This window comes from Pholis gunnellus (assembly GCF_910591455.1).
Source record: "Pholis gunnellus genome assembly, chromosome: 7".
Lineage (NCBI taxonomy): Eukaryota > Metazoa > Chordata > Actinopteri > Perciformes > Pholidae > Pholis > Pholis gunnellus.
Window position 1 is genome coordinate 12,303,009 of NC_136533.1, and position 26,984 is coordinate 12,329,992.

The 26,984-nt window shown below is 41.4% G+C and overlaps 1 protein-coding gene across 1 annotated transcript; it reads right to left on the reverse strand.

Moving 5' to 3' along the window:
* Window positions 1-1,558: 1,558 nt before the first annotated feature.
* Window positions 1,559-22,379, reverse strand: rasgrf1 (Ras protein specific guanine nucleotide releasing factor 1; the record flags this gene model as incomplete). The annotated part of the gene is made up of 27 exons (XM_079162686.1): window positions 1,559-1,651; window positions 2,597-2,665; window positions 2,768-2,885; window positions 2,976-3,055; window positions 3,146-3,343; window positions 3,438-3,522; window positions 3,618-3,721; window positions 5,303-5,363; window positions 5,437-5,549; window positions 6,120-6,226; window positions 6,425-6,595; window positions 7,495-7,614; window positions 7,703-8,073; window positions 9,518-9,766; window positions 9,846-9,928; window positions 10,064-10,206; window positions 10,591-10,654; window positions 12,176-12,336; window positions 12,867-12,985; window positions 13,501-13,610; window positions 15,079-15,272; window positions 15,422-15,501; window positions 15,895-16,148; window positions 16,234-16,326; window positions 17,749-17,896; window positions 18,174-18,280; window positions 22,104-22,379. The coding sequence occupies 27 exons, from the start codon at window positions 22,377-22,379 to the stop codon at window positions 1,559-1,561; spliced, it is 3,771 nt and encodes a 1,256-aa protein (XP_079018812.1).
* Window positions 22,380-26,984: the final 4,605 nt, after the last annotated feature.

Below are 26,984 nucleotides of genomic sequence, written 5' to 3' on the forward strand. Positions count from 1 at the left end.
GAGGTCATTCACATACGTTTTTATCATAGTTTTAAACAGCAATGCATATAACAGAGTGATATACAGTCACGTTCCACAATCACTGGAACAGCAAAAAGGACAGATTGTCTTTTAATTACAGAGGAGCAAAACCTTTTACTCTACAGAATCATCGCCAAACCTGAAGGTACAACACTTTCCAACGCATGTGATCTTTTTTTATGAGTTGAACTAAAATCCCAAAAACATGAAATTTAAACATAGGTAGAATTCATTGTACTGTATTGGTATATTTGAAGTGTAACGGTAAATTCAGATGTCTAATGCTTCACTTTAAATCACAACAATCTAAAGAGATTTAATTTAAGTTTGGGTAGCTGGTGTGACAAGAGGCTAAGAGGAAGTGTGTATTGCTTGACAATAAATAAAGACACTTCAAATAGTCTCGATTTTAGGTTATTGAGGAAGTGTTTTAGAGCAGAGGTTCCCGCCCTCTGTGGACTGTAACCGACCCTTGGAAAATTTGCAACTGGGGAGTGAAGAAACTGTTTGATTCTGATAAAGAAATCTTCATAATTCTAAATGCATGCCTGTTCTGCATTAGTCATCAGCCCCGTCACGTTCTAACCAACAATAAATAGATTTTTTTTGCTGTGAAAGCAGCATGACAACAGCTATTTTATGGATCGCAAATGTTAGCAAATGTTAGCATGCTATCACACTAAACAAATATAATGAACATAAGTATGTTAGCATTTGGCTCAAAGTACCGCTGTGCATAAGTCAAGCCTCTCAGAGCTGCTATAGCTGCAGACACTTGTGGGGTAACCTTCTTTTCATCATCACAATGAGCACTCATTCAGTATCAGTATTCGTAACCTTTTGTTTATCCTTTAGGTTTCATCCCCGGTCCGTCCCATTGGGCTGGTCCACAATGATACTGTCACTAAAAAAAAATGGTCCACAGGGCAAAAAAAAACGGTTGGGAACCTCTGACTTTTGAGTAGTGAGCATAAATTAAAATATAAATCCCTCTTGTTTTGGGGAAGCATAGAGACAGTTATGCTTCTGGTACCTCGCTGTTATCTCCACTGATCATTGTTCCATATCTTTAAAGCCAGTTATATTCTCTGGGCTCTTTTACCTGATTTGACGCAGTTACATTTTTACAATGCTACATTGGTTGCAGAGAAACTCATCGATGAAACTCAGGCAAAGAGAACAACGGCCAGCAGCACGAGTGCTCAAAAAGTGCAAAATCAACACAGTATGAGATGATGCAAAATAATGTCATTGGTCACTAAGAAGACACAGTTATGTGCAGGCAAAGGGACCTCTGTTATTATGCTTGAAATACCCCAAATAAATTAAAAAATAAATCTCAAAGCAGGTGGCGTCATGGCAGCAGTAACAAACAAAAAGTATACACTGAAAGGTTTTGTGTCATCAAACTACCTTAAACATCTACTGTACAGAAGAGCAAATATCTTAAACTTGTACAACTATACAAAAGTTGATGTGTTTGTTAACTGATGTGTAATATTAACAGAGGAAATAATGTGGAGGACCAACTTCACCATCAGTTGGGCACTTTAGGCTCAATTCTGAGAGAGGCTTCGTACATGCTTTCTTCATCCAGAACAAAGCTATTATCCAGTAGATACTGGGCTACCTGGAAGATGAAAAGACAAAACAAAACCAAGTTTAAGAAATCTTCCTTCATCGAAATGAATCTTCACACTTTTCAAACAACACAAAATAGCTAAGGCAGCAAAAATTGTTGATTGTCTATGTAAGTGGTTGCCAAAATGTTGGTTTGTGACCCCTTTAAATAAGGCGATGACTATGTGTAGCGCATCATCATCAGTATACGTCTAAAGGTTATGACCAGGTCATCTAATGAGTTATTTTAATTTACAAAGTTATTTTTGATTGCGTTTTTAAAGGGCTGAAAAAGAAAACTATCCACCAACTCACAAACATTTGAGAAATGTAAGGAAAAATACATTCTAATTTATGTAGCATAAATGCATAAAAGATTTTGAGATTTCCTATTCTTATTCTCTCACGATCTTTCTAGTCGCTCCTGCAAAACTTTGGTCAGGATGTCAGCACCGTGGTGGTGCTGAAAAATAGTGCAGAAAAACTAAACAGGTTTATTTTTTGGCCATTTTCTCTTTAGGTCTCCTGAAAAGTTTTAAAATAAAACAAACTAAGAAGAATGTTTTTTACTAGGTTCATTTTTACTTTTTCTGCCCTGATACCCTTTGAGGTTAAAAGTGTTTGAAACCAACATGTCTGATGAAATCAAGGCAATTAATATAACAAAGAAGGGTCCAGGGACTAAGGATAGAGGGTGTCATAAGCTGTAGAGATTGTTCAGGCAACTTTGTGATATTGTGCTGCATAAATAAAATTGACCTCTTCTTCTTGCACTGCTTAAGAGTGCCTGAGGGGCAAATTTCTGTGATCAGCTCTTCAAAAGAACCTTAAGTACCCCTTGACTCACTACAGGTGCTTGTGAAACGGATTGAGCACTTGGCCTCTGCATTTGTTACAGCTTTTCTTTCCGTGTCACAAGCCAGAAAGGCTGTTTACAGTTTTGGTATTCATTTACCTTTGGTTGCAGGTCAATCTTGTATGCTGTTTGCTGAAACTGCCTGATTTCTCTGATGATGTGAGAAATCTGAAAAAAATACACGAGAAACAGGATATTAAATTCTATACACACAACTAAAACACACACTTGCACAAACTCTCTCATGCGTCAGGACACCGAATATCTCACCATTCTCATCTTTGAGAAGTTGACCAAGTTGTCTTCGGTGTAGTTTGGCGTTCCCTCCTCAATGAAAGCCAGGTCTGTGAGGTACATCCCCAGATAGGGCACACAGGGAGGATCACAGCTGGTGGGAAAAAAACACACATCATCCACTTGTACTGCAAAGCTTGCTGTATTGATCCAGTACAAAACTATGTCCTTGAACTGAACTCACTTCTTCAAAGCCTCTCTCAGGTTTTTGAACCTCCCCTCTGATGAGACCAGCTTCTGCAGCTTGTCAATCAATGCTTTTGTCTAGAAGAAAGGGAACACAATTAATGATAGCACGAAGCCCATTAGGAAAAAAAAAAGCTTATAGCAAACAATACTTAGGGAGATACACACCTGCTTGGAAACCTTGAGCCAGGTCTTCTTGAGACGGAAGACAGAGCTGCGGTTGAGGGAGGAGGTGATCTCGAGCACGGCGTTGTAGTTGTGGAGACAGCGGCAGATGTCTGCTACAGCCACCCATTTCTCTATGACCAACACTCGAGTGACCACGTCATCACAGCGCAGGATCTCTGTGGCAATAAGGTTGCTTATCTTGTAGAGGAAAGAGAGAAGCAAATACTCAATATTATCATTTGACAATCACTAATACAGAGGATGTGTAAGGGGCTTGTTGATTGGAACATACATCATTGAAGTGCTTTGTTGTTCTCATGATGTACGGCGTCTTCTCATTTTTGTCGTTCTTCATCCAGCCTTGTCCAAAGAATTCCCTGTTAACAGATTGAAAATGAAATGTGAACACTGAATTGGTCCATGTGTTCTTCTTGGCCACAGACATGTACAGCTGAGTCGTGATGGCACTCACTCATATGGGATGACCTTAAACACCAGGTGGTCCAGCAGAGTGAGCTGTTCTGCGATCTCCAACGCAGAGTGACTCTCAAAGTGCTCAAACTTCCCTTCACCCATCTAGTAGAAACAAAACAGCCCGAAAACAATCAAAATTGTATCAATTGGCACAACGTTTTTTTTATACTGGGCAATGGTTCAGCCGACCACTGGCATCGCACACTAGCTCTAGGGACGTAGAATGTCACCCCTCTGCCGGGAAAAGGGATTTGAGCTGATGCAGGAGGTGTAGCGGTATCAACTAGATGTAGTTGGACTCACCTCAACGCACTAGCTCTGGAACCAAATTTCTGGAAAGGGGCTGGACTCTACCCAAGCAAAAACCTGGGTGTGGGAAAACTTCAGGGAGACTATGGAGAAGGACTTTGGGTTGGCCTCAAGGGAGCTCTGGCAAACCGTTAGATGACTCTAAAAGGTAAAGCAGGACTTCGCTCAGGCTGTGTTCAGCAGGGCAGGAGAACTTGAGCTCTTTGAGGACCAACTTGTCTTGTGTGGAGGAAGCAGAGTAAGAAAACTCAGGGGAAGAGCCATCCATAATCCTGGCAGGGGCCGCTGAGGTAGTCAGAAAGCTCCCCAGCAGCAAAGCACCAGGGGTGGAGGAGATTCGCTCCAATTATCAGGTTATCACACTGATCATCCTCTCCAGGAAAGTTCATTCTACGGTACTGGAAATAAGGCTCTAACCGACTGGTCAGGTCATGGAGGATGCAGATTATGTCCTTGCCGTGGAACAGTGGATCTGTTTCAACACGTTTCCAGTGCATGTTGGTCCCTTGTCACCAACTTTGTTTGTGATTTTCATGGACAGGGTCTCAAGGCACAGCCGGGGGAAGGAGAGTGTTGGGGACCTTTGCAGGTGATGTGGTTCTGTTGATTCTATCAGAACATAACCTCCAGCATGCACTGAGGCGGTTTACAGATGAGTTTTAAAGAGGTCGGGATGAGAGTCAGTACCTCCAAGTCTGAGGCCATTTCTCTCTACCAGAAAATGGTGGATTGCACCCTAGGTGTTGGGAGAGATTGACTGCCCCAAGCGAGGGAGTTCAAGTATCTCGGGTTCTTGTTCACGAGTGAGGCTCAAATGAAGCGTTAGATGGACAAGTGATCTGCTGGACACCTTCCTTTGATTTTTCCTGGGCACATCCAACACGTAAGAGTCCCAGAGGTAGATCCAGAGTTTGCTGGAGGGATTATTGATCACGTGTGGCCTGGGGTTCCCCAGGAATAGCTGAAAAACATTACTGGGTGGAGGAACATCTTCTAAGCCTGCTGCCCCGCACAACCTGGCCCCGGGTAAAGATAATGGATAAATGGAAGGACTTTATTTGGGAAGAGAAATGTCCAAATTAGACAAATCTACTTTTTAGTTGATGTGGATTAGAGCTCAAACAACTTGTCGATTAATTAGAAGTTGAGTGACAGAAAATGAATCTGCAGCAATTTAAAGAATTGATCATGCCATTTTTTAAGAACAGGGATTCTGTTTCCAGCCTTGCAAATATGAATATTTCTAGGCCTTCTTAATCTTCTGTGATAGTAAACCAAATATTTTTGGATTTTGGACCGTAGGTTAAAAAAAATGCATTTGGAGAGGTCACAATTTAGTTTTAAAACCACCACACTAAACATTTATTAACTCACCAGTTGTGTCACGTCTTCAAGGGTGATCTGATTGTCACCGTGGTCTTCCTGAGTTAGAGTCCTGAAACAAGAGGTCAAGCTCTGAAGTATATACAGTATCTTTTTTTTTTCTTCAAATTTTGGGTGGTCAGTACCTGATGATGTTGGCTGCTGCTTTCCTCTCCTGGGTCAACAGCTCAGGGTCATGCATCACTTCCTCCAGGAAAGCAATAGCTTTTGTCTTCAGCTCATTGTTGCTCTCAAAGTCCTGGAAAAGCAACAGACAGCACACAACCATGTGGCTTAAAAACTATTTCATTATCAATCACCAACTTGTGATATTCTCTGCTTTTTAGCTTTTTTTTCTTTGTTTTTCACCAATTCTTGCTCAGTTTTCTTGTCAACTTCTTTATCTGTTATTGACAAACAGTCCTCAAAGAAAGGTGTCTCTGTGCAATTTATTATGCAATGAAAACTGGTTTTGCATAGCACATGTTACCAAAGACGAATCAGATGATGCACATGGATACAATACATTCAGCAGCTGGCTTTGGGATTGGAAAAAGTCATCCGGGACATACATACAATTACTACACTTCCAAGACAAGAATCTTCCTTTTATTTCATGTCATATTATAGTTTTGTAACTGATTGAGTCCAAAGCACATTGGGTTCTCTGAAGTTACACAATTTGTAAAATTAGTGTTTCTCTGCTACACAAGCTGACTTACAGAATCAATATGAAAAGAGGGAATTAATCAGTATATGCATTTGTAAACTATGGCAGTGTTCCAGCAGGATATGAACTGTGCCTATAACTGTGTTGGGGATGCTTTACCGGAGAGTGTTTGGACACCCAGTGCCTCAGGACATTCAAGACTCTGTTGGTCGCTGCTCGTCTGATCACAAACTCTTTGTCTCCATTTCTCTGATCTGTTGGGAAACCTGTAGAAAACATATCAAGTGAGTTTCTATCAAGCTCTCGTCGCTGTGACACATTACAGCTTTGGCAACAAAGAGCATCAACATTTTTTTGAACCCATAAATCAGTTGACCTGATATGGTGCAGTTTTAACACAACCATTATGTTCACCTGTAACTGAAACTGGAGCCTAGCCCTATAAAGTGAATAGATGTTTGTACCAGTACTGGCGAGAGACATCCGCCGATATTTTTCCTTGGTAGGTGTGCCCTCATTGGCTCCAGCTGTAGCAATAGCAAAGGCGGAGGCAGCGGACACGGCACTGCGGTTGTTATCCAGCTCTCGACACGAGGACATCACCATGCCATTGTTGTAGGAAAACAGGGAGAACTCTACAGGGAGAAAAAAAAGAGAATAACACTTTGAGACAACACACATTTACAGAAAAGTGTTGGTAATATATTGTTCATATTACTGAGTTTAACTGAATGACTGCAGAATGATCTGCTGCTTGTTGTACAAACATCCACTAGGGGGCACTACAAGCCAACATAACAGTTTCCCTCCAGACTTTCCTTTACAAGAGGCTTTGATATTCAAGATGGTTGCGGCTAAATATAGCCACCAAATATCAGCATAACAGAGGAATCAACAGATTCTCTGCAGTCTGCTATGTTTAAATCCTGGGAACATAGACTGATCATAAGCAGCTAAGCACTCGCTGCTTCACAATTTCAGTTAATTCTTTACTTCACACAATAGATTGCTTTAAACTCCATTGTGTGATTTTGTCATGAGATTTAGAAGCCAGAGATAATCTTGGCTCCAGAGAAACAGCCTCATTAGTGGGGGCGGAAGGGAAAACACGCTCTTTATGTAGTTGCTATGACACAAGTTTCCCTAACACCTACTGAAGCCAAGCATTGGCTTTCCCCACATGATCATAACCATCAACCAGTTTATTATTTGAATTTAGTCAGTTTGTTTTTGCGCAAGAAATATGAATCAACTGACTTATGCAAAGTGAGAGCATCAATTTCCAAGCAAAACAAACCATTCCACAACTTGCAGACAGCAAATTGCGGCCTTTTTACAAACCTAACAATACAAATAAAATAAAATAAAAATTCAGCTCCACGTGTTGTTTTAATTATTTAGTCTGTTACTGTGGTCAAACTAAATAGTGCAGAGGGCTCTAATAAATGTGAAGCTGGCTGGTGCATTGTATTGGTGGCATGTTGGCGTAGACCGTCGTAATTATATCACTGCACATGTTTAGGACACAATGTACCTGAGGAGTTTTTGCATTTGATGTTTTTTGGGGTGGTTGGTGATTTGGTGGGAGAGGCTTCTGGGTCCCCTTCATCACTCTGGTTTGGATCATTGTCACTTTCTTCTCGAACAGAGCGATCTGTATCATAATACAATTATCAATACAAACATATTCCTGTGAATCACAAATGGAATACTTTGGTGATGATTGGCTCTTGCTGACCTACCTTGTTTGCTCACTGATGTATCCTCCACCTTGTCCTTCTTGTCCTCTCCCTCATCAGAGATTTTGCTCGAGACGGGACTGGACACGTAGAGTTTGTTGATGTCCAAGGTGGTCTTGCTGAATGGGGAGATGGTTGAGTACATGCTTGCATAGCCATTTGAGGAGCAGCTGAGGGCAGCCAGGTCGAGAGCTTTGCCCCCAGTGATGATGGGGATGTTGAGGGAGAGCTTGCGCCGGCGGTTTGGGGATGAATTCTTGGCGATAGCGAGAGGAGGTGGGGAGGAGAACTTTCTGCTGGCTCTGGGGGAGCTGGGAGGCTCTCCATACAAGTGTTTACTGTTCTGACTGCTGGCAAAGAATAGCTCCAGGGACCTGCATCAAGAAGAGGATATATATGCATTTGAATTAAGGACATCGGAATATTTTTCTTTGATATGTGCTAACTATTCTCTGTTTTAAAAGCTTAGCTAAATACACAACACCTCCTAAATAATTTATGCAACCCAAGTAATCCCAGCAACCAGAAGTCTATTTGCAGCAGTGTCTCGTTGTTTTAGAGCAGGATACAAGCTGCAGTGTTGCAGAAAACCTCTCCCACTCCCTGCCACCCTCCTGGCGACCTCACGGGTTCCCATAAATAGCACACCGAGTGATAGTGCGCATGGCCACTGCTGACACAAGCAGCCAAGTGTAGGTGTCTCACAGTGACATGACAAGCGCCACGGGAGAGCATGCTGCAGGGCGTGGGCATGGGGAGCTCCCCGTGATCTGCACCCCACAGTGGGGGCCTTCGCTCTAGGCCTGCGGAGCGGTGAGTTAGCCCCACTGCAACACTTCGTCAATATTTCACACTATGGATCTTTGCAGACAAGGAGAGGGAGGAGGGGAGGGTGGGGTCCTGCAGCACCGAGGTTGGTTGCCATAGAGCGACAGAGCCCAGTTGAGACGCTCCCAGGCAGGCAGGAGAGACTGGACCCAATTACTGCCTTTGATCACTGAACACACACATACATACACACACAAACAGGGGTACTGAAGCATCCTAGAGCCTGTCTTCATATACTGCTCCAGCTGCTGCTTTTCTTTGCTCACATTAACCAACAAATCAAACTCCCCATATGCTGACACAAAGCTTCGAAGATCACTGGACTTCACCGTTCCAGTGTCACATACATTATGTGAACAGGAATTATGTCACATGGAACATACATAACAAATATCCCCGAACACCAGACTCACTTTTTACACTCCTAACCATGCTAAATTTAAATTTACCTCTGTAAAGACTTGCAAGAAACAAATAAGAAAGGACACAGTCATCTATCTATCGATCTGTCTGTCTGTCTCTACAACAAACACCACAACCAACTCATTTCACACATGGTCATCCATCATGTGACCATTTCAAAATGGATTATTCATATGGTTGTTGCTTTCCTGAAGTCATCTCCTCAGTCAGTAACATCTCCAGGTTGTTGATTTATACTTGTTTTATGGTGTTTGTAAGAGCATACTGCCTTCATGCCTGAAGTGAGATTCCTCAGGTGAAACTATACAGTATATGTAAAAAAACAAGGAAACAAGTTGTATCGCTGCAGTTAAACCTAAAAGTTCAACTTGCGAGCTCCTTGGCTCTTGCACATTCCTTGCATTGATGAGAGGACGACAAAGCTTCACATCATTATAGATGAGTCTCATCTTTATGCAGCATAGTCTGGAGGGATGCCAAACATATCTAATAAAATGAGTTTGTCTATTGTTACTGCCGTCAACAACCTCGCAACATTCAAATCTTTCCACATGTAACATGACTCACCGAGCAGGGATGGCACTGATGGGCTTCTTGTAGATGGTGATGAGTTTGTCTAGCACCACATCGGCGGTTGTGAACACGCGATAGGAGTGCAGGAAGGTGTTGAGGAAGTCGATGGAGAGGAAACGGAGGTCAGTCAGCCTCTCCAGCAGGCGCTCAACGCTGGCGTAGCGGATCTGCAGCACCTTGCAGGAGTTCATCATCTTACTGAAGCGGATGTCCACGTCATCGCAGTACAGACTTGAATCTGACCTGCTCAGAAAATAAAAAAATAAATGCGGGAAAAAAGCTGCAAAGAGATGCATAAACTGTAAAGAAGAATAAGGCTTACTTGATCATCTGTGGCACTGTGACTTTGGAGTTGTCTTCGAAGGCGTTCATCATCAGCCCATTGCAGCGGATGTTGTCTATGCACTGTGGGACAGAAGCAGTAGAAGTAAACAGAGAGGACAGAGGAAATTGTTAGTGAGTTCTGTTACGTGCAGGCTTTCTGCCGACATCCTCTGCTTCTCGTCTGACTGCAGGAGACTGTGATGCGTGTTGACATGCCTGGCTGATGTCACTGGTCCATGCAGACTTCTCCTGCCTCGAGGAGGCCACCAGGATGACTGTGAATGACTGGCTGTCCTTTGGCTCCACGACGATCTTGAAGTCCAGGTGCTCCATGTCCTGGCCGCTCTTGTCTGATTTGGCTTTGAGGCGAACACAAAGACATAACTAGATGTCATTTTCTCTATAAATTCATGCACGTAAACAGTAAAGACATAAAAAGGCAACCATTCAAGTGTTTACACTGTATTACTGCAACAAGAAACTAGGATTAGACCAAGCCAAATGTCAACATTTGGCTAAAAATAGGGGAAATCAGTCATCATTTGACATTTATTTATTTAAAGTCTGTATTAGTTTCTAGTGGCACTGCCTGCCTCTAAAGCACTTTTTCAATTGTTCCAAATAGGAATTATTAAATATGAATACATTCTGTCACAATCTTGTAATCATACATTATATACATTAGCACACATGGAACATATGATGCATATTTCTGTAAGCTGCAGTATGAATAAAACACTCACACTCATCATCCGTCCCCTCAGGGTCCTCCATTAGAGTGCAGTCTATAAGCGAGACTACTCCATTCTGAAAACAACATATAATATATATTTAGTTTCATCCCTTCAACCGTTTTTTGACTCAAAATGTGCATTTAGACTACAAAGTTCATATAAGGTTCATCAGTCAGTTGACTGCTGACTGTTGACTGTGAACTTTATATATTTATATATTATTGAGAAAATGGCTCAGCAGCATATCTACTGTCTAAATACGTTCAAAAGACACGGTTGACCCCGCACATGTTTTTTATTACTTCTTTACTGTCAGCTAATGTCATTGGGACTTGTAATTACCTTCATGTAAAACAAACAGAAGGAAGTTTGGTTTAATCCCTGAAGCCATCAAATGTAGCACAAAGTCACAGAACAAGAACTGGGCAGTTTACTTTCTGTATACAAATTCACTTGTATTTTGCACTTTTGGACATAATAGGTCCTGTTGTGGTGCAGCAGCTGCAGATTGGGCCACTGCCACAAACCCTTGTGTCTTTTCGTTTTTTATAATAGTAATATAATCATTTTATAATAGTCATGTATTGTTTCCTGTGAATCCCTTGAGTGTGCGTGAAGGCAATTTGAATCTAGTGCAGAAATCGCTGATCCCGCCACTAACAATTATCTACAGAGAGATAATTCGGATTCATGTATTTTTATATGTATTAATATGAAAATATTAAGGATTATATGTCTATGATTACGATTTTTATAATAATGTATCAAATGACAGTGAAATGGGTCGCTCGTGGGAATGAACATGAGCTCTATCTCCTCAATCTGCAGCTTCCCTCGGCTTTACAGAGCATTTTACAGAGTGATCAGTTCATTGTTTAGCTGTCTGGTTCACGCTCACTGCTCTTTTAGCTTTTTTCAGTGAACAAGTGTCCTCTCTGTTGCTCAGCACCAAAGAGAGACACAACAAATAATTAGCTGGTTAACATATGGAGTATTTAGCAGTAAAGTGCCAGATATTTCTGTCAGGAGTTGGTAGAGACCAAAATCAAACTCCCAGAATTAAGATTTCAGATGATTGACAATGTTTTCCTGCTGAATGCATAAATAAGCAACCGTTTGCTAACAAGCTTGCCATATCAATTTAAAAAGTCATGATATGTCAATGTTGTGCTCACAAGAAGACCTTAGTTTTACTGTAACTATATGTATGTAAGGCCTTCAGTTGAAAGCTTTTTGGTCTCATGTTAGTCTCCAAGCATCAATTGTCCTTTGTAGTGTTGAGTAATGTGGAGAAATACGACTAAACCGCTCCATAACACACATCAAAGTGACATCAATCTGCTTTTAAACATGTTCAATGAGCCTGCATGTGTGTGTGTGTGTGTGTGTGCAGGCTTGTATGAGCGCGTGGAGCTCCAGCGGTCACTGCCACTGATAAAAGCCATGGCATCGCTAACCCTGTAGCTTTCATCTCCTGTCAGTTAATCCGTTCAATTTAGCCCAGAGATTCAGTTTGTTTTCTTCGCGGCGCCGTAAGATTGCGATGTCTGAAATAAGGGGCAGCTCCACTGCTAGCTCAGCAGCGCAGGCTCACCTTGGTGAGATGAAGCTTTCCCCCAGAACCCCTGGTGCAGATGATTAAATGCTTGGAGAAGAGAAAGCACTGCCTCTCCCCCTCCTTCTTCAGGGACAGAGAGCCCAGTCGCCCACGGGTGATCTTGCCCTTCTCGCTCATCGGCACCTGGATGAGAGACCCTGTATGTGGGAATAAAAGAGTGTGTACAAATAGAAGGGGGAAGAGAAAAGGAGAAAGACACATATATTAGTAGAAAAGAAGCAAGGACAAGGGAGCAGTAAAGAAACTGAAAAAAATAAATAATCAATATCAAATAGGTTTTCTTGCCCTCGTCTACATACGAATACATGTAGAGTCACATGAGATGCTAAGGATTAAATAATCTACCATATCTGTTTCCCCTTTGGAAAAGGCCTGTTGGGGACGTGTGACATTTACAGTCCCAGATTCATCATCAGTTTTCCTCTCAACAGTCTAATTACACCTGGAAACCCTCACGAGGAGTACACATTGTTCCCCAGAGAGAGCAAGAGTTTTTCTTTTTAAAACAGAGTATTTCCCGCTCAATACAGGGCTGAAGACGCGAGATCAGGCTGTCAGAAAGGTAAGGAGGGACAGGAAATCCCCTTCTGCCGCGACTCTGCTTTTCTGTGGAATTGGAGGTTTCTTCGCTGGGATCTGAAATACGGTGCTTGAAGGCAGCTGTTACCTTGTCTTACAAACGTCTGGCTGGTGTCGAGGAGAATCTCGCAGCCCTCTACGATCATGCGCTCTATTGCCAGGTTCTTCCTGATGTTCTCAGTCTCGCTCACTTCGTCGTGCATGATTCTATGGAAAAGGGACATTCAATCATTCTGATTCAATGGATATATATATATATATATATGACACTATAGGATCCAGTAGGAAACATGAGACAAATAAATGACACAAGAACACAGGAAACACAAGACGTATTACTGTAAATGTTCATTTTGTGACTTTATCATGATTTTTCAGAATATTTTTTTCAGTTTGATTTACTTGACCACTGACTGTCCATAGGCCAGATTCCTAATGAGAGAAATAATGTTTAATATATAATAAAGTAATCTGCCCTGACTTTCGTCTCTTACAGTCACCACTCGGGGCTTAAAAGTACAACAACCTCTGCATGTTATTATGGGTCAAAAAATAATAATTTACTCAATATTTACTTAAAATTCTCCTAAAAATGTTTGTCGTGTTTTTTTTGTCGTACTACATTATAACAGAAAACATGATAATCATCATACTGGTGGTTTGCGGTGTCGCTCAGTGGAGACAGCATGCAACTCTTTGACTTTTATTACATGAAAGAATACCTGGAAAGCTCCTCCAGCTTAGATTTGGCGTAGTCCAGACTGGTTCTCTCTACATGTTCATGGGGTGTGTGGGCCAGAAGTTCGTGGAGTGTAAGAATGTAGCGGGGAATCTACAGAGACAGAAGAGAACAAGATAGCAAAAGGGGAGTCTCACTCAAATATAAGAGCTTACATGCATGCATAAATGTAACAACAACAACAACACAAAGACGCACACACAGGAATACACACGTGCCGACGTGTACGTACACTAATGAGAAGTAGATCAGTGGAGAGCACAATCTACACTCATCAGCAAAATGTATTATCAACACAGCACAGCCTGCATTAGGCCCCAGCAGAGAGGGCTGTCAGGAAACTGCGTGCCTGGCCAGAAAAGAGCCATTATTAAAGCCTGAGATCCAAAAGAAAGCTTTTTATAGACATGAAAACACTACAGGGATATTCTGAGCAAAAGCAGACAAGTGCCTGCCGTTTCTGTTCTTAATCAGGGATGCTACAATATGGGATCTTGTTCAGAGAGCCAATCAGTGCTCAAGAAGAAGGCGGGTCTTTGAAGCCGAGTTCTCACCGAGCCATGGTGGCCAGAATAGACACATGACTGAAAATATTGCTTTAAAGTGGAAATTAGTCAAATGTGGTTACAATTATGATTTAATCCTATGTTGTATTTGCCATTTTTGGCACTACACCAAAACTCAATGGCACTACCATTTATCATCCAAATTGCAAATTACATCCACTTCTGTGGAACAACAAACAAAAAGCTACTGAGTTTGGTGGCAGGTTTCTCAAAAGCCACTGGGCTCATCTTTCATCTTCAACTTAGCCTTAGATAATAGAATGACTAAAACTGCTTTTCAAGGTTGTGCACTGCTGGTTAATTGCAATTAAGGAGATAAGTCTATGCTTTGAAGGCTAAAACGTATCACAGTGGAATACAGGTGTGGGCAATATGCTGTCCAATGTTATTTTCTGGGTATGACACATTTACTGCAGATCATAACTAATGTACTGTATCGTTTAAATGTTTACAAGCCTTTAAAAAAAACAATAGAGTGGGTTGCAAACCCAAAGAGAGCAGGGTGAAATGTCTGGAAATCAAAAACTAAATCTAGTGACCACATACATTACAGATATATAATATAATACACTATATAAACAATATTCAAGAATATTAAAAAACCCATAGACATGACGGACATGTCATTCATTCATTCTGGGAGTGATGGCATATTCCAGTCATATGTTTAGTATTTGTTGACGGGCCTTCCTTTTTGTCAACGTTTGGATCACAGTCAGTGCCTTTAAAAGACGTCGAGCTTTGAATGTCCAGAAAACAAAGCGGCCAACTGCTTTACACACAGCTACAACAGGGTTTCATTGGCATAGCTATAGCCAACTAGTATTAAATTGGTGAATTATATGGCCCATGGGTAACATTTCTTTATGGAGGGAAGAACTTGGCTGCGAGAGCTCAAAATTAACAACAAAATCTGGCTCCAGGCTGCAGCTCTGCAGCAAACAAATGGGCCTGCCTTTATTTCTTGTGTATATCAGTGAGACAAATGAGCTCACCTGGAACATAGGGTAGGTGAGGAAGGTCTCCAGAGTCCTCTCCTCACAGTCGGGCTTGGCCTCGTACTGCTTCAGCAGCTTGTCAAAGTCTCGGTTCTGCTTGCAGTGAGCCAGGATCTGCAGGCTGTACTGGTGGTTCCTCACAAACTCCTGGTAGATGTTCAGCATGGGCAGCAGGATGTCAAACAGGTCGGCTATAGAGAGAGATCAATACCAAGATACTGTAATAGTGACACAACAAAACTGAGGGCTCCTTCTGTGGAGTCACTCCTCATCACATTTAATGATATTTCACACAGGTTTCAAAGTGGTAACAATATGAAGAAAGTCATGAAGTTCTTACCCAGCACTAATGTTGGCCAGCTCGCTATTCTGGCTTTTAGACCCTGGTAAAATATCTGATGTAGAAACATGATAGTTTCACTGAAAAAGAAGAAAGAAAAACTGATTATCTTCTGAAACAAATACAGAGTTGGTGTTATTAATTCCGCCAACAACCAGTGAAGTGGTGGTAAGGGAAAGCCCCGACACCAGGTAGTGTGTACGAGAACACGAGTGTGCAGGTTTTGAGCATGAACGTGCTGTGAGGACTGTGGGTGGATTTTGAATAGGCCAATGAAGGCCCGTGCAGGTTATTGTCTTCATTGTACTGTCAGCGTTACTGGCAAAGATTTGTTTAAACAAGACACAAAACTCAATTTGGAACCTTGAAGTTTGTCTAGATGATGCAATAGACAGCATACAGCTGACATTTTAAGATGATAACGTTTTGTAAGAAAATGAATGGAAGTTGTCTGTGGGACGAGAGGATCCAACCTGTTGAGGAATATGCTGCTGACATCATCGTGGGTGATGGGCGGTTTCTTGGAGCTGGCTGCCATGCGGAGCGGCCTCAGGAAGTTGTTCACCAGGATGTGAAGCTGCTGGACGTACTCGGCCTCCGAGTCCAACATGCTGAACACCACCTGGTTCCTCTTCCTCATGCTCTCTGCATGTGGTGAGCGGATGTAATCCTGGATGATTGTCTTCCACTTCCTCCTGCAGATCCAGCCTCGCAGGAAGCTCTGGACCTGAAGTTTTAAAGCCCGTAGTTAGATTCCCAGCTTCTTAAGATGCTCTAAAAATGTAGCAACAGGTTTAAATCATGTGCTTTACTTTTTTTATTTTCTTGATTTCTGAGTCGTCATCAGTTGGGGCTGCTGCAGGGCTGGCGTCAATCTTCTCATTGTTTTTGAGCAGCCCAGAGATCTGCCACAAAAAAAAGACCAGTCATTCCCACTCACACACTTTCTTCTTCTCACCTACTGTACCAGCTTGTAAACAAAGTGACTGAGTCACCAGAACAGGACCCGCGAGCTCTGTCAACACTGAGACATTGACTAAACTAGTTGTGTTCACTTGGCTGGTACTGCTGCATCAATATCTATTTACATTGGTCATTTAAATGCAATATGTTCCAAACTGTCCTGCATGTTGATAAAAGGTAAACAGGCTGCCTTAAACTGTTTGAAGCTAAGTGCCTCCATTTACTTTGTAGAAGGCGTGAGAGTTAATTATCATTGCGTTTCATAGAAGAGATGCAATATAACGCCGTGTTCATGCATATTCAGCACATAATTTGATTTCAAGCACCACATTTGCACATTAAAGTAAAATGGCTATTTGATCTGAAGAATACAGCCTTATTGGGAGGCATTGTTTCTGAGAGGAGATGCAAAGTGGAGTGCGGTTGGCCTGAACAGCAGTCTATTGATATTGTTGATATTTTGATTGATAGGGTTTGTGGCTGCCAGATATTTATCTATAGATAGAAAATCCTGTAATCCTTGGTTATAATGGTGAGAGACGACAAAATCCTGGATATTATAACAGTAAAACATTCACAGACAGAAGGCTAAAATAACCCAGACAGATACTCCTGAGTTAGGACGTGATTCAGGGCTTCTATCTGTATCTGTTTATTTCGAAAAATATGTGTTTTTGGATCTACAATCCGGTGATTAATTGTTTTCTGCTGCCATTTATTTCTTATACGTATTTTGTTGTTGTTGTGCCATAATGCACAAATCTCCTTGTATATTTCTATAAAATAGGAGGATAATTGAGTTGATCTGAAGCATTGAGACTCAAGTCTCTCAAGGCTTCAACATTGGATCATAAGTGTACAAATGAAACCTGTGCGACACCAGTCGAGCTTCAGCCTGAACTGCACAACAAATCTTGTGAGGACTGGTGAAAGTGATTGAGAATGAACATCAATGTTCTGGATCTTTAGCCTGTAGCCTATTTGTTTACTTTCTAGGAAATCTGCATGAGAAAGTCTTGCTGGTTTGTTTACTAGCAGTTCCCGTTCATACTGTACAGACAAGACACCTGAATAACATTTTTTCTATGATTCCTAAATGGATTTATGGACGTTCGTCCTCAATGCACATCAGGTATCCCGGCACCGTTGTAAAGAGTGAACTCAACTGATTGTAGCAAGGTGTGTTTAGATCTGACTCAGGTTGGACTCTGAGAAGAAGAGGTGGAAAACTACGTCATTTGGCGAGGGATCAAGTATTACTGCAACGTTTGTATGCTGTTCGTATCTGTTCAAATCCGAAATAATGTGTTCGTATCTGTTTACATCCCCACTCCGCAGCGTAAAGGCATCACAGTGAGTATTACCTCTGACTTAAGCCTTTCAATCTCTATTTCCCCATCTTCTATCTGTTGTCGAAGTTGCTTAGCAACTGTTTTCTCCGTCTCCACAATCTGAAGCAGATGAAGATACTTCTGCATGAGAGTCTCATGCTCGTTGGCCAAGTTTCTGTAACTGTAACACACACACACACACACACACACACACACACACGGTTTTTGAATTGAAGCTTGAGTAATTAATATCACATCAGTGTATGTAGTTTCATCTCACATCAAAGCAATCAGGTTTTTTTTCTTGTGAACAAAGCATTTTTCTGTCATTCCTCGTATTTTAACCCCACTTATGAAACCATGGCAACATCCCCTACAGACTGAGATGACTTACCCTCGAGCGACTAATTCAACTTCTAATTGCCATGTCTGCACATTTCACTGACGTGTGCCCTTACCTGGCGTGTGATATTGCAGCCACCCATTCATCGCAGTCCTTTACATCTTCCGTGCGTAACTCGAGCGCCTTTTGATTTTCATGGGTGAAGCTGACAGTGAAATAGTACTGAAACAAACAAGGGGGGGGGGGGTTCTTGTTAAACAACAGGACTATCATTAATCTGACACGCTGTATGTTCGACACAGGAGAATGTGTTATTGCATACCCCTCTAGATAAATCTATTATATAGTAGCTTAACTGAAGCTTCTCCACTGCTTTTGTCTTCGTGTTTGTTCCACTGCCTCGCTGCTGCTGACGTTAAGCGGGTGATTTAAAGCCACACAGGGCCCGGGGAAGCCACATCCTCCTCGCCCACCAGTGCACTTGATGGGCCACACTGAGGGAAGCCTCCCCCAGATCGGTTCCTGGGATGTCTCTGGTTCCCAGGAGGAAATGCCATAAGACATGGAGGATGGAGCCACAGCCAATTACATAACTGTGCGACACCTGTTTCCTAGCAACTGAAGCTTGACGGAAAATAAGGTATTATTATTAATAATATTATTAGTTGTAGTAGTGGTATTATAAGTAGTATTATAAGTAGTGTTATTGCTAATATCAATAACAATATTACTGCTATTTGTGTTGTCAGTAACATATTACATTTTTCTATTAATTAAGGCATTTTCTAAGGTTTCATAAATGAAGTATGAGTCATTGATAGGGTGACTTTTGGGTCTTCAAATTGTAAAACATCTATTTGGAATTTCCTTGTAGGGAACCATTCTGCGTAAAAACATGAATACTTTTACCTGAGATGTTGCTGATAATACTTGAGTACTTTTGCTTGAAAAAACCTTTACCACTCAAACATTATTGTTTATTGATTTAACACTGCTGCCATCACTGATTAGATGATAAAATGGTGTAACTATTTGGATAAATGTAAAATGAGCAGACCTTGCCTTTATGTCAAATATAGTGATGTTTGTGGGTTTGGAAAGTGGGTACTAGCATTTTATCTGCAAGCATGCGTCCAAACGGCAAATCACAGATAGGAAAAATGTATTTTACATAACAAGGAAAGCCCCTGCATTTATAATGAAATGTTCCTTTAATTCTAAATGTAATAGCTCTTAGGTTTGTATCGTGTTTATAAAGGCCTTTTTGATGAGAGCTATATATAGCATATTACTGCTTATTAAAACATAAGGAAGACCTCAGAAAGTGGGCCATGATTAAACGATAGCACAACTCCCATAAGTGAAACGTCATCTTTCTGTGGACGGTTCCAGCCGTGCTGAGAGAGACCAGACTCTAATCTTTGGCCTGCAGATGTTCAACAGGCGCCTATCAACCTGCAACTGATCATTATTCATGGCTGACTGCTCTTCCATCTTCACATTCATTAGGTATTCATCCTACCGTCAAAGAAAAAATCTATTTCTGGCAGAGAGGCACGCATGTTGTTGTAGTTTTCCCTCATGATCTCTCCAAGAGCGCGGTGAGTGTCTGGTGTGAGGCAATGTTAAGCACACTGTCTGCTTCCTGCTTTATGTTTATGGCTGAGTCATGCACCTTTAAACATCATTACTGATCTGAACAGAGATACATTACATTGATACAACCTATGATATAGATACATGAGTATTATTGTTATGGGGGCAACAATCACTTGTCAGTTTTGCTGTGCTGTGGATATGAGTGAATTCTAAATAATTAATTAGATTCGAATAATTCTCTGGTCTTGTTTAATTGCAGCAGAATTTATTGCTGCAATACGGTAAAAGGGCTTTCCTGAATCAGATAATGAGATCTGTACAGTGGCATATTCCCTGAAGTGCTAAGTGTTGGTAATCACTCTACTTGCATCCACTTTCCTTTTAATCAGGAACTTTTATTTTATCCCTACCAACGTCACTAGGATATCACACCTATTAGTTTATTCGAACATTAGTCAGATCCTTTGATTTACAGTACAGTTCGTAGCAAATCAACCATCCCTTGCTCCCGTAGCTTCTTGCGCTGTTGGTCGAAGTGCTGCTGTTTCCCCAGAGTGAGCGAGCTGTGTTTTCTATAAATGGACACTGACCCCTCCAAGGTACAGCAAGGAACACATTTAGCCCAGATAGCGCTCACATTAATAGGAGAGATGCGACACACTACTTCTCTCATCTCTGTTACCCCGCCTCTTCCAACATGCATCATTCTTTAGGATGCAAAATAGGGTTGCCATAGAAACATCGGGCTCAAACGCATTATCATTTTCACACTAACTGCATTTGAGGATAAATATAATGTAGGGATTATGGTGGATTGCTAAAACGTTTGCACAAAACCCTGAATCCAGGTGGGGATAGGAGATAGAGTTGATATTTTCATAGTCTTATTTGTCCTTGTCGAGGATGTTTGTTTGTTTACAATAAGAGGTAACTCAGCAGCAGCCTGTCACATCCGTCACATTCATTCTCTGTGCTCTTCTCTGTGCTTTTACTCTCTGCAAACAGGACTCACAGAACAAAGCCAATCAAGCATCTCCTCTCAAGTTGATCACAAATTCTGGCCATCTATTCATCAGGCTTTTTGCAGCATGTTTCCTATGTGTGCATGTAAAACAGGAAAATGCAGAGGAAACAGCACTGCTGACAAAAATAGAAAATAATCCAAATTCTTTCAGGGAGGTTTTTTTTTTTTGGTTGGCTTGAAAGCAACTGCGAGAGCACAACATTAGCCAGTGTGTTGCATTCTGCTTCATCAGCACAAAGGCAGCCGTTCACAGGAAGAGCCTGGATTCACTTTGGATTGCAGCCCTACCGACAGAGTCAGGCACAGAGCCTGGAGAGAGGAGAGCCAGTGGCAGTAAAGCATTATGTTCCTCGACTGTTTATCCACAATAACAATGTCAACAGACATGTCAACCTTTCTACTTCTCACTTTCATGCTTTGCTGATTTAAGTAGCAGCCAGATGAGATCTTTGAAGATCGAGTGAATGCTTCATTTGTAGTTTTGGATTAAACGTTTCTGCTACATGTAGTCACCTTAACAATGTGTGATTGAGTCTTCATTGAAGGTACCACTAATAAAAAGTGGTAAAACAATAACCCTGTATACTGCAAATAAAAAAATCCAGTATTAGACCGAACTTCATTCAGGTCATCTAGATGTGATCAGAGCTGACTGATCACAGGCGCCCTGCTGTTTCTTCAGCTTCAGCTGTATTTTCATCATTTCACCACAAGATGGAAACCTTGGGGCTACAACTTTTTTTTTTTTTTGCATGTTTTGTTGAAAGGAGCATTCGGTATATCGCTCTCCGCCATAAAACATAAAAAAATGTGATCACCGAAAGTCAAACGCACAATGTGTGACCAACCAGGATGCAATCACTGTGATATGAACATCATTTACGTCTCATGCAGCACTGAAAACTATCTCACCAATAAAAATAATAAAGGATCAAGCGCAGCTCTGCAACCTGAAGCAAAACACTGCAGTGCCAGGGCTGCTGTAATATCATTAGGTGTTCATATTGTTACCTCATCATTAATGCCATGCATGGATTACATAACGTGCAATACAGCAGTCTGGAACCTCGTGCTATTCTGCTGCGCTGGATTTGAGGTCATGATGCGATTGGATTTGAATGAATGAATATACGCATAAGAAAAGCGCTTTGCTCGGGACTGAAATAGTTCAAAGGCGTCTGCGGCAAAGGAACAAATTCCACACTCAGTGTTGCACGTCGTCGATATTTTTAACACGAAGCCTGAAAAACAGTGAAGCAGTGCGAGAGAGAGAGAGAGTGAGAGAGAGAGAGAGTTTCTGTGCGTGTGCGTGTGTGTATATATATATATATATATATATATATATATATATATATATATATATATATATATATATATATGCGTGTGTGTGCGTGCGTGTGCGTGTGCGCACGCTTTCCTTACCTGCTTTTCCAAACACTCCTTGGCTGACTGTGAAGGTTTCGGTGAAGGCGCTCTGTCGCATATGCATCCCTCCAACAGGTATAATCCCGAGGGTCGAGAGCTGGACTCGTTCTCAAAATAAAAGAGCATATTTTGTAACAAAGCAAACCACTTTGTGTGCCATTTCGTGTTGTCTGAGCTCTTTTTGCTCAAGCACCCTCGTCTTGTACCATCCTTTTTCGCCAAAAGCCCCAGGTAGGTGACATGACCATCATTAAGTCGTATTCCCTTCTGCATTTTGACGAGGAGACTTCAGCTGCGCAAGGTGGATCGGTCGTTACATCCTTCTGAAGTCGCTCCAGGGAAAAATAAAATCAAGAAAGACAAGATGTTGACTTTCTGAATGCGGAGCACTAGCAGCAGGCTTGTCCTCTCTGTCCGACGCATTCACCGTGCTGGCATTTAAGTGAAAAGAGAGGAAACGAGCAGCTCAAGTCCAGCATCCTAAAATCTTTTGTCATACTCCGAGCGCTATGAAGGTCCACATTGACCGATAAAAAAGACAGAAAGGGGGGGTCGGGGAAAAAAAACAGTCTAAACAACGCAAGATGAGAGGGAATGGGGTTCGGGGCTCGTCCTTTTCTCACATGAAATCTCCAGAAACCAGTAGGCTTGGTGCTGAGCTAGGCAGTGCTGGGTGAAGTCACATGACGCATGCTTGGGAAAGCAGATTTCAGAACCTTGGACAGGGACGTTTCAACAAGATGCCGCCTAAGTTGAGTTTCCTCTCAAGCCTACAGTATTAAGCGCTGGGGATGCAAGAGAAAAAAAACGAGAATTACAGATATTCAAGAGAGAATTTTCCTCTTTATTTGAAATCAGCCATTTCACAGGCTCCAGTATAAAGGTATTTTTACCTTTTTTTTCGTGTTCACTGATCACTGTCATTTACCATTCAGCACGTTCTTCCTGACAACGTATTATATATTACATGTAGATATTTTGAGTTTTTAAAGTGGTTACATAACACATAAAAAACTGCTCTATCACCTAGAGGAGTCATTTTTTTTTGGTGCAGTTCAGCCTCACTTTAATGAATCACAGTTTAAATGCTACATTTAAGCTGTTATGAGGTCTACTTACTGCTTCTCATGGTCTTCATCTGTGAGTAGAATAATGAACTTCCATGCTAGACTGACATATAAATAAAAAACAAAGAAAAGAAAGAACAAAACATTTCTTTACTCAACATACCAGTGTTTTTGCACATTTTGCTCATTTACTACAAACCCAACAAAGAATCTCACATACTTAATATTAGTGCCAATGGTTCATATGATATTTTAAGTTTTTATCTGTTTGAGTTCAGTTATAACTTGTAATGGATTACTAATAACACCAATTATCTGCAAGTTGATTTTCATACTGTATTCACTGAAACCAAGTGGGCCTTTTTCACTGCAGACGTTTTTGACACAGGTGTGACTCACAACATTAACAATGGTTCTGTTCAACTCACTTCTCCCAGTGAGCCAACATGCACAATACCATTACCAAACCAATGCATCGTTCATTTTATTAGTAACAGTCATATAAAACAATAAAACACTCTAAAACAAGATAACTTATGATATTAATTGTAATAAACAGGCTAAAACTAAAACTGAATCCACCAAGAGACAGCGGTTGATGGGTCAATTAGTAAAAAGGATAATTGCAAAAACCTGAACTTGCAGCGTTAGCTTGTTTGAACTGGACCATGCTGTCATGTTTGAACTGGCAGAGTTGTGTGTCTCAGTGGTTACAGAGCTGCACTATAAAACATGCTTGAGCACACAGCCAATATGCCTCTTTGAGCACCCAATTTGTTTAAAAGGCACAGGCTCTAATCTGCTGCTGTCAATCCTCCGGCTACTTCTCAGAGAGGAGATTTATTTATTACTCCATCTCCATTGTTATCTGCGCTGTCTCTGATCTATTCTGCCATAAACCCTTGTGGGCTCTGCACTGTCCTCCTCAACAAGCCTCTTTTTCTTCAATTAGTCACTGACTAGTTAGATATTAACCAAATGTTTTAAATGAATAATAATACAGGTGGTCAGTGAAACCCTGGCAGAGATGTAGAGAAATTATTTGTTTTGTAATAAACCGATGCAATGTTATACATGCGCTAAGCAATTACTGCTGCCAAGTTTTGAATAGATTTGCATAGACACACATGTGAGTGGCTGATAACACTGTGGTTATTTTTGGTCTGCACTGTGTGAGCCAAGGTGCAACACAACAGGGCTGTTGTGTTTAGTACGGAGATGTTCAGTCCATCCTGCTCTGTGGATCACTGAATCTAAAGAGAACAGTAAAATAATATGTCTGCAAGTAACGCTTACTAGATACTTAAACTGAGTTGTGTTTGAAGTGATGTGAATCAGCAACACCAGCAGCTTCTAGCAAACTGAGACTGTGCTTCTCTGCCGGAGAAAACATCTCACAGAGGAGGGAGCACGTGTGTTGTTTGTTACGTTTGTTTCTTCTTAAATGAGAATAGGTGACATCTGAGCTGCTCGCTTCAACATGAAGATTTTTTGACCCCGATTCTTATCTGCTTAAATGGTAAAGTTAAACCAGAGCGATCGTTTATTATTTTTCAATTAATAAAATATAACGCAAGACAACTGTGAGAAATACTGAGCTGAAGGTGACGTTAAATTGCATGTGTTATCCAACTATACTTGAATATACGGTCACTTTTAATTGTTACATAATCAAATATCATTAGATTTGAAATTGGTTTTGCTTATTGAAACCCAAATCTTCCCTAAAATCTCAAACTCTTTATGTATCCACATGTTTTTCACATTTATGACGTCTCATCAGACATGAGAAACAAGAGAGAAAACAGTCTCATGCATCTCTGTCAGTCTTGGTTGACATTGTGATCTGTACCCGCGTGTGTGTATTTGTGCAACAAAGTGTGTGTGTGTGTGTGTCAAATGGTGTTTTCTGTAACAGCTCGTAGTGCTGTCAGTGTTCAACAGAGGATGCTGCCGCGGTGTCCTCGTCCTTCCCTGAGCCGCCAATGAAAAGGCTCCCGTCCTAATTACATGATCCACCAGGCTTCTAATTCGCCACACTCCTCTCAAATGACATTTACTAATTACTCCTTCCTGTTTTAGAAACAGCTTTCTGAATTGTATCCAGGCTCCCTCATGCTCATTGTCATGTAGGAACAGACTAGATGGCTGTTGTGGCAGTCACAGCCTATTTGATTGAAAGTGAGTAAGCAAACATACAAACAGACGTCTGAAATCCTTTCAGAGCATGATGTTGTGTAAAACAATCTGGATTATCCATAGGAAGGAATTAAATAAAATCAGAGAGATGTGGGGGGCAATAAGGGCAATACAAATTTTCATCCAGGTGATGATTCAGCCAGTTCCCTCGGTGGTAATAATAATGTGGAGCCACATTAACGCCGTATGCAAATGAGCGCTATGTGCGCTATTGTTCGACAGAAAATTAATTGCGCCATGTGAATGATAAAGCGCAAGAAAAAAGATTTTTCTCTTCACAAGATGAATCCCAGACACCGTGAGAGATTTGAAACCTGTCTGGGATGCTTCAATAACTCCTGCCCAGTGCATGATGGGAAAACCTCTGGCCAGTGGCGTGCACAGACTCAAGGGTGAAAATTCATGCACATGGTTAAAGGCACCCCTTTCGATTAGATTAAGTCTCCCTTATAAAGGGTTTATAAATTACAACTAACGGTTTAGGAATCATTTACTATTGTTGATAGATCAATTATGAGCCATAAATGTAATAATTTGTGTCGGAAAATGACTTTTGCTGTTGTTTCTCCCCATCATTAATAAAGGTTAACGGGTCAACAAGTCTCCTGGAGGGATCTTCTTGATTAATTGAAGAGCTACAAAGATGATTCAAGTGTGGGTATAAGAGGAAAAACATCAGCTGAAAGGTTGTTCTTTTCTATTACTTAACTGACCTAAGCATTAGTAGATAATGCATTAACGTCAATAAAGTATTAAGCTACAACATACACAAATAGGGACTTGTTTGAAGGGTTATGGTTGCATCAAAGTGGCACTTGAACTAACCAGAGGGCACTTTTGGGAGCACTTGGGCAGCTCGAGCACCCCTTAAGCTGAAGAGTTGAATGCATAAATGTTCATTTTGATGACTGACAACAAACTTGCGAGAGAACACCTGTGGTTGAATTAGAGGCTGCAATGTGTTTACTTTCCTGTTGTTTCTATGTTTTACAGGCCGAGCTGGGTTGCACTAAAGTACAACACGGTTTTGGGACTTTAACTGGAATGGAGGCTGACATGTCTCGATGACGGTCTCCAATGTGGCAGGCAGGCATTGCTCCCACGGCTGCTCCCTCTCAACTCAGGCTGATTCTCCTGTGTCAAGACCGGTTAGCCGGCCTGCCACTCACAGCTCATGAGTGGGGGAGTGGGAGAAACCGGCCCCACCAGACACTGGCTGCGTAATGTGCGAGCAGTACAGTGATACTACTGGCCATGGCACAAAATATCTAACCGTCAAATCACAAGTGTTTAGCAAGTTACAGGACAAATACCCTGCTTTTTGTCTTGTTATCGGAGCTGGCTGTGGCCATGTGCTGTTCACTGGCACTCTCATCGCTGGCAACCGTTGTGTAACAGCACAGAGATGTTCCAGGATCCCCAGGGCCCGCTGAGTCTTGGTCACATATATAGGAAGTCTGGGCTTGCACACATGCAGATTTCATGTCTGCCTTGGTGAGCCTTCACCGAGCAGAAATATCTCACTTTTATTTAGAGTTTACCATAACATCAATGCTTTTTGTCCCACTGTGATTTGATGTCTGGTTGTGCACAGAGATGACCACACAGACTT